At 56.5% G+C, this 8402-nt stretch overlaps 1 protein-coding gene across 1 annotated transcript in view; it reads right to left on the reverse strand.

Annotated features, from left to right (window-relative positions):
* Nucleotides 1-8402, reverse strand: part of PLA2G6 (phospholipase A2 group VI) — a 51183-nt gene that overhangs the window by 8165 nt on the left and 34616 nt on the right. Inside the window, exons 9-13 of the mRNA XM_023527462.1 lie at nucleotides 8098-8304; nucleotides 7795-7956; nucleotides 6042-6120; nucleotides 3573-3736; nucleotides 2085-2235 (exon numbers count right to left, since the gene is read on the reverse strand). Of these exons, the coding sequence (XP_023383230.1) occupies nucleotides 2085-2235; nucleotides 3573-3736; nucleotides 6042-6120; nucleotides 7795-7956; nucleotides 8098-8304 (763 nt within the window). The remainder of the gene's footprint in view (nucleotides 1-2084; nucleotides 2236-3572; nucleotides 3737-6041; nucleotides 6121-7794; nucleotides 7957-8097; nucleotides 8305-8402) is intronic.

Consider the following 8402-nt stretch of genomic DNA (forward strand, 5'->3'; position numbering starts at 1 on the left):
GAGGCTGGGGAAACTGGTTATTCACATGGAAAGATGAAGTTCCCCAATACACAGATCAATTCCAGGTTGATTAAAGACCTAAACATAAAAGGTGCCTCTAGGGAGCTTTCCCACCTAACACAGCGGGCTGCTTCCTCCCTCCAGTTAAGGAAGGGTTCTTAAATGAGAAATAAAAAGCACAAACTCTAAAATATTTATAAATTCTACTACATTAAGAATACCCATTCCCCAATACAACACCATAAAGAGCGTGAATAGACAAGCCATGGAGTGGGCGAAAAGATTTCCATATATCCATCAAAGGACTAGTTTTCAAAGAATAAAGACGATCATGAAGGAATCTCATAATCCAAAAATCACACGACCCACTTTTGCCAAAAATAGGCATAACACTTGAACAGGAACTCTATCAACGAAGATCCAAATGACCTTTAAACCTATGAAAAGCTGTTCAACCTCCCTAGTCATCACGGAACGAAAATGCAAACCGCAGACACCACCTCATAACCCCCACCCCGCCCCCAGATTTGTAAAGATAAAAACGTTTCACAATAAGCAAACGTTAGCAAGAATGCAGAGCAACAGGAACACTCAAACACAGTGAATGGAGAGGAGAGAGAAACCAGCACCTTGGAAACAGTGGGGCAGAAGCTGAGAGGTGAGGCCACGCCCTCTGAGACTCGAGACTCCAGCTCTCCCCCTAGGCATACCCAAGGGCACCCGTACCCACGGGGTGGGGTCAGACAACCAGTCCCAAGACGTTCACCACAGCACTCTCCCCAAGACCTCTAATCTGGCAACGACCCAAGTGTCTCTCTAAAGTATTCGAAGAGTAAACTGTGGGGCACAGTCACAGGAGGGACGAGAATGAATGAAGTACAGCTGCACTCAACGGCAGGGACCACGCTGACGAACGAAGCAGTGATGGAAAGAAGAGACCATGACCGTGCTGTTTGGGGCTGCATTCACAGGTGGCAAAACCATACAGAAAAGCCAGGAAATCCCATTTCACACCAGTCAGGGGAGCAGCTACCCGGGGGTGGGAGGACAGGAGGGCGGGAGCTGTGATGGGGCGGGGCACATACTCAGGGGGCTTTGAACTTGGCTGGTGGGCATGTGTTTGCTTTATAATCATTCATTGAACTGGTTTATGTACTTTTCTAAATGTAAGTTCTATTTCACCATAAGAAAGAAAAAAACATCTAGGATAAAATACACAAAAATGTTTTTAAAACATCTTTTGGTTAATAAATCATAGATATTTTCCTTCTCTTTGTATTCTGTGTATTATCCAATTTTCTTAAAAGACTACGTATTATTCTTCAATGAAAAAGCTTTATTATAAAAAGAAATCCTTCCGAACCCTCTAGGCGTTGCTCATACTTCGCTTCCTCCAGGAAGCCCTCCCTGACTACTTCACTCTCAGTCCTCTGCCCCCTGTTGCTCCCATAGTTAATTGGTTGATAAAGACTTTTCAATGGGCTGCTCTGGGAGAGGCACTGTGCCAGGAGCTGGGGCCAAAGGAAAAACAAGGCAGTCATATTCCTACTTCAGGGAGCTCACTGTCTGGCAGGTGACATAGGCATTAAAGAGACAATAAAGTCATTCTGGGGTGGGCGTTCTGTAGGCTCTTCTGGGACCTTTTAAGCATAAGCATACGCTGCCTTGCCCTGGCTGCCATTTTCTTCAGGTCACTTATCTCCCAACCAGACTGTGAGCCTTTCTGGTGGCTGTGCACGCACGTGCACACGCACGCACACACGCATGCACACGCACGCGCACACACACACACGCACGCACGCACACACCCCGCCAGCCTGGGGCAGAGCCATGCTCAGCAAAGAAGTCCTGAGTGTGTGTTGAATGAAAATTGACCCCCTCTGACCCCAAGATGTGCCGTTTTGGTGGAAAAACACCGAAATACATGGGTCAAGAGTGTTCTGCACACTTGTGTCCTCCGGGAGAAGCCCCTCATTTACATGAGAAGAAGCTGCTCCCCCCACCCCCTCAGCTTTAACCAGACCATGACAGGGAGCCCTCTGCCCCCAGAAACAGCCGAAGGGGACCCCACTGCGGAGGCTTACTTGGGCTTCTTGATGTCCGTCATCTTGGTGTGCTCTCCAAACTCCCGCTTCAGGAACTCCTCCAGGGGCCCCGACTCGTAGGGCCGCGAGCCCCGGAACACCTCGTCCTTCATGCGAAAGTACACGCCACGCATGTAGGCCATGGACTTGCCTAGGAACAAGGGGGTTGAGGTGGGGAGAGACGCGAGGGTCATGCCCGACACGGGGCCCGAGCACACGCCGGCTCGGGAACCAGAGGCCAGCAGTGACCTGAGGTGGCAGGAGACAGGGCGCTGAGCAAGCTCGGGCACCTGGGCCCCTCTTTTGGACCTTCCCACACAGGCAGATGTCCCCTTCGGCTGCCCAAGGCTCTGTACTTGCCTTTGTATTCATCATTTTGTATTATTTTCCTTAAAGGACCCTGAATGTATATAAGCCTGTAAATCTAGGTCCACCCTGACTAGAAGGACCAGCCCTGTCCTCTGAGCCTCCAACGACAGACAGGGTCAAAGGGGCAGTTTGCACCTCACGGGACCTGCCAGGGGTATGCAAGCAGGCCAGCTGCAGAGGGGGGTTTCTGCCTCTGTGAGAGAGTGAACTGGATAATTTCTCAGATCCCTTCCATAGCTCTGGGGGTCTGAAGACCCTGGATGAAATGTCCCCTGCAGAAGGAAGTGACCCTTTCTGGAAGAGGGGCTAGGACCTCTTCCCTGCCCTCCCCCACCTGATGTCCCCAGCAGAGGTGGGCCCAGGATGGCTCTTCTCTCACTGAAGACAGGAACTGAAGACCAGAGAGGGAACCTGGGGCCTGTAGCCAGGGGAGAGAGCTGAGCGTACTGATGGAGACCTGGCCTGGCTCTGCCTGACTCACTGGGTAACCCTCTCTGGTCCTCAGTTTCCCCAGCTGTAACCTCACAAGGCTACGATGAGAATCATTAAAAAGATGTGAAAACCCAGGCAGTCAACTGTCGCGATGACGAAATCCCGGCAACTTGCCAACTGCTGATCGTCTTGTCCCCAGAGCCCACGGCCGTGGCTCCCGGGCTGGCTGTGCTCATGTCTCTGCATGCCTTGGATTGCAGAGCCATGGCCTCCTCCCTCGGTGAAGGCGCCCAGATGCCTGCACCGCCCCCATCAGACGGGGCCTCCCTGGGTAGGACAATCCCTGACTTAATCCCGTGTCCCCAGCACCCAGCACAGGCCTGGCCCTGATGCTCTGGGTGCAGGAGGGTCCTCTCCTGGTGCCTTCAGATCCAGAGAGTGCTTGGAGAGTCTGGAATTCGACTGCACTGGGCAGAGATCACATCACGGTCAGGGATGCCAAGGCTGAGGCCAGTTCCCACCTGAGTGGGGCTGGACCCCGTTTGGGGAGGCTCCCCCACAGGGAGTATCACACAGCTCAGACAGCTCCATGAAGGAGACACCACTTGAGCTGAGACAAGCCTACCCAGATGATTGTAGGACTCGACCCCATCCCGCCCTGCCCATTGCCCAGGGGGCTGCCCTCACTGTGCAAAATGGCCAGGGCCAGGATGCCCCCAGTACTGGTTCCTGCCACCCAGTCAAAGAGGTCCTTGGTAGCGACGCCCGAGGCCTTCTCGATGGCGATGAGGAGCTGGATGATGATCAGGCCTTTCACGCCCCCTCCATCCAGGCAGAGCAGGTGGTCATGGCTGTGGTAGGGACAGCAGTGGGAGAGAAGAAGGTCCAATCGTAGCCCAGGACTTTACGTCGACACTCTAGCTTGTGTCCCTGGGCATCGGTGCTGTGGCAGCCACATGAGCACATGAGACCGAGCCCCTGAGAGCTCCGGGCTATTGGGGACGGGCGGGGGGGGGGGGGGCGGGGGGGGGGGGGGGGCGGGCAGCGGCCTCGCATTGAAAAGCATCGCCTTCCACTGCAAAACTTGCATAAAGGAATAAACGTGTATTTCAGTAGGTGAAAAGTACAATAAAGATACTGGAAGGTAAGGGGCAGCAGGGGGCAAGTAACTGGCCAGGTGCCACATGAACTGACACCTGGGTCTCTCTCCCACTCTGGATGGAGTGCTCCCTGACGGCAGCCACCGGTTCTGGTCAGGTCTAGAGTCTCACTCTCAGGTCTGCCCTAAGCAGGTTCCGGATAAAAGTCTGTTTGAATTAAACAGGGCTGGGGGGCTGGATCCTGTAACTAACTGGGCAGGAATGGGCAGCAGAGCGGGGTCAGGACCCTCCACCCAGGTGGGAGCACAGCAGGGGAGGAGGGGACAGGGAGAAAGGACAGTCTACGTATGTGCCAGGAGCTGTGAGGGGTTTTTGCCACTTAAATGTCCCAAACCCCTTTCGAGGCGGACATGCCCTGTTACCCCTGTGTATGGCAGTGAAGGAACGAAGTGCAAAGGTTAGGTGACCGCCAAAGTCACATGGGTAGTGAGCGATGCTGACCCCAGGTCTGCTGACCCCTAAGTCACACCTCTCCCACATGCCCTGATCTGTCTCTCTCAGTCCTGGCCTGGCCAGCACCCCCCCTCCCGCAGGGGCGGAGCGGGGCGGGGCGCGGGGGGGAGGGGGGCAGGGCTCCATAGTCAGTGCGTAGACCTGGAAGCTTCCTTCTGGTCTCATCTTGCCATCTCAGTTTAAATGTCACTGCTGAGAGAAGCCCGCTCTGAGGTCACCAGGACCCTCCAGCTCAGCCTGCTCCTGCTCCACCCACCTCTCTCCCCTCCATGAGCAATCATTTTTGGTTCCCTTTCTCCCTGAGGGCTGGGACTGGCTCTGCTTTCCTATTCGGTGCATACAGGAAGCGGTTAATAGACAGCTGATCAACTAAGGAGGACTGTGTATCCTGCCTCCAGGGTCCCTTGTGTTTTCCTGGACCAGCTGCCAGCCTTGTGGCAAGCCCAGAGGGTGGCGGGGGAAGCTATGCCGTCACTGGAGGCCCACGGGGCCTGACAGAGGAGACAAAACATACAAGAGACCCTTCGGAGGGTGCTGGCCACGGAGGAGTCAGCCCAGAGCAAGCAGGGCCAAGCTGCGGCTCACAGACCCATGTGGGGAGGTCCCCACAGGGCTGTGCTGACTCTCGCCTCAGCCCCACCTCCAAGGAGGGCAGAGGGGGAAGAAAGCGCTAGAACGCTGATTGGCAGGTGCATGCCCCGGGCACACATTACAAGGTGGCTGAGGAAACAAGTGGAATATGGCGAAGGGGACTGCGCACTTCAGGTGAGGAGCGGCACAGCCACCTGACGCGGCCCTGGGACTGGGTGCTTTCCCTGCTGGGGCTGGCACGGGGACAACGCCAGGAGAGAGCCTGCAGCAGCAGAAAGGGCACTGACTCCGAGGGCCTGGGCCCGAGTCTCCTCTCCGACACTGTGTGAACCTGAGCAAGTCACTTAACCTCTGGAGGACTCCCGTTCTGCAGTTACCTCCCTAGGAAGGCTGTTAGGGACAGGGGCTGATTAACAGAATAAACCATCTGTCACTACAGGGAAGGGTGGAGAGAACAGCCGATGGGAACCACGTCTGTCGCGACAGCCTGACATGCTAGCGGGCACTGATTCTGGGCCCCAAGGACTGTCCTCCAGGACAGGGCGTGGGCTTCTCCTTGCACCTGTCACCCAGGCCTGCCTCCTGCAATGGGCCTGGTGCACAGCAGAGGAATGGGCGAGAAGCCCACCTACCAGCTCTGTGGAAGGAGGGGAGGTAGGAGCGGGGCGGAATTCAGAGGAAAGCAGGCCCCGGCCTCTTCGAAGGGGATCCGGGCCATCTCCCCCCACAACCATGGCAGGGGGACAGGACGGCGGCCAGCTCCATCGTGTGACCCAGAGCTTGCACGGACACTGACGAAGGAGCAGACCCAGGCTCTAGAGACTCGGTCCCCTCCCTGTGATCTACAGAACACGTGAGCCACCTCACGGGGCCATGGGCGGAAGCCTCAAGCTTGCGGTGGGCCCTCCGCAGAGGCCTTGGACATATGGCACCCCCTTCCCTCCTCACTTACGTCCGCTTTTCGTCCCGCATGGAGCTCAGGATGAAGGTCGGCTTCCGGGCCCGGGAGATGTGCATTAGGTCCTGCAGCTCTGTGGGGCACAGAGTGGGGTGGGCTGGGGCCAGGCAGTTGCCTCCCCCTGCCTCATGGGTTCTGTAGCACATCTGGAGCTATGGCCTCACCCCACTATCTCTAGCAAGAGCATCTGCCTGCTGCCCCCAGGAAGGGCTATTTGTCCCAGGACAGCTGAGCCAGAGGCCACAGGCCCCTCAGGGAGAAACGTTTTGGAACAGACGGGAGCCCACTGCTCTGGAAAGGGCCCCCGCCCTGCCTGGCCAACACCTGGATTCTCCTCAATGTCTGTCTCCCAAATCCGTGACACACAAGCACCTGTTACGTCCTGTGCTTTGCCGTCCGTGATGCATTTCTTCATGCATCGGGTTGGGGCTGCTGACAACCACCATGACCAGAATCTTTATTCCTAATTTATGGATGAGGCTCAAAGAGGTTACTTGTCCAAGGTCACTGAGCCAGAAGGCTGAGTCAGGATGTTCCTCAGGATTTAACTCCGTCAACAAAGAACAACCACACTTCAGATGCCCCTCGTCCTGATCCCAGGTCTGGAAACTTCCTTAGCAATCTCTCTGCTTGGAGGCACCCATCCATGTTTTCCCCTGTGCCCACCCAGCGGGCCCAGGTGCCTGGCCCAGCAGTGCCACGTCACCCAGATTCTGCCGGGCCCTCCCCACTACTGTGCTCGGAGTCTGCAGCGGCAAAGCAGGAAGGCAGGCTGCAAAGCGGTAGGAAAGTGGCCAGAATGGGCAAGACAAGCGGGAGACTGGCCAGCAGAGGCAGCGAACAGTGACGGGGGAGGGTGGTGAGGAAGGATGCGTGTGTCACGCAGCTGAGAAGGGGAGGAGGGAGCTGCGCATGTCTGGACTCTGCGGCCCCTCTAGGCCCACGGCATTACCCATCTGACGCTGTGCCCCAGGCCCACCATCCAGCCTGGCTTGTGTGACTGACTGCCTGTAAAATTGAGAGATAAAGATGGGGGAGTGCAGGTCCTGGATGGGGAGGAGGAGGGGAAGAGAGGGGCAGAGCCAGAGGGCTAAGTGGCTGCTGGCTCTGCCTCTCCTGAGTTCCAGGCTGGGCTGGGCTATCCTGGCTGGGGGTGCTGGCATCTGCTTTCCCAACAGCAAAAACAAACCCCACTCCCAAATGATCTAGGGCCCTGGGTGGGCCAGCCCACAGGAGACCCAGAGTCTCCACGGAGGCCGTGACCATGGCAACAAGGATGCATAGGAGCCGATGCTATTTGCCTGGCCATGTTCAAGAGCCCGCGTGGGTCAATGAAAGGGCCAGTGCGGGGCACACAGGCCTCAGGCCTGACAGAGATTCAGTGGTGTGGCAGAAACACTTCACTGAAGCCAAAGGGTCAGAGGCCCCGGGCCCCCTACAGTACTCTTTACTGCCCAAGGGACATGAAGCGGCCATGAAAGCACCCACCTCATGGGTGCCATGACAAACGCCCAGACCTAAGACACGTGTCCAGGGTGCCCTCTTGGGGGAAATGGACTGTGGGTCAATAGCCAGGGACCCCACTGGCCTCTGGGCTCTCTGGGCAACTGGCTGTCCCCAAGGCTAACACATCCTGCCATCCTCCCCACTCATTTCCAGGACTTCCACACTGGGTCAACCAGGAGCTCTGATCCGAGGGCCTGGGAACCGGCTGGAGAGGAGGGACGGTGGGAGGGGCGAGGCCTACCTAGGTCGCTTAGGCTGATCGGTGGGGGCTGAGATCTTTCCAGGGAGAAGGGATGATGCACTGGCGCGCAGCCCGGCTCCGTGGGGGCTGCTTGGAGGAGTGGGAAGCGGCAGTCAGCCCCTATGGTTCTCAGCAGAGTTAAGAGTGACTTCCTGGTGACAACTTGTCATGGTTTGGGGAGGGGGAGATCGCACAGGATCAGAAATGATTCAGTATGCAAGTGAGAGGCCCCTCCTTTCCACACACGGTCCCCTCTCCCATCTACCAGGCTACCCGGGTACGTGACGAAATGTGTGACCTCACCACGCCAGGGTGTGCTGACCCGACAGAGCAGCTTCCTGGGGCCAGGGGAGGCTGTAGGGACTGACCAGGGAGGTGCCAGGAGCAGTTCAGTGTATTTTGGGACTCGCTCTTTCCCTTTGCCTCCAGTGGAGAAAGTGGGACCTCCATATTCAGCAATTCTCAAAATGGCTGAATGGAGAGTCCCTCTCAGAGCTCGAAAGGGACTAACTAGCCAGCCAATGAGCAACTAATCCTATCTAATGGACAGGAGAACTAAAAAGGATGCCACAAGAAATAGCACATGCACATGTGCACATGCGCATACA

The sequence above is a fragment of the Pteropus vampyrus genome, unplaced genomic scaffold (genome assembly GCF_000151845.1).
Source record: "Pteropus vampyrus isolate Shadow unplaced genomic scaffold, Pvam_2.0 Scaffold16, whole genome shotgun sequence".
Classification (NCBI taxonomy): Eukaryota; Metazoa; Chordata; class Mammalia; order Chiroptera; family Pteropodidae; genus Pteropus; species Pteropus vampyrus.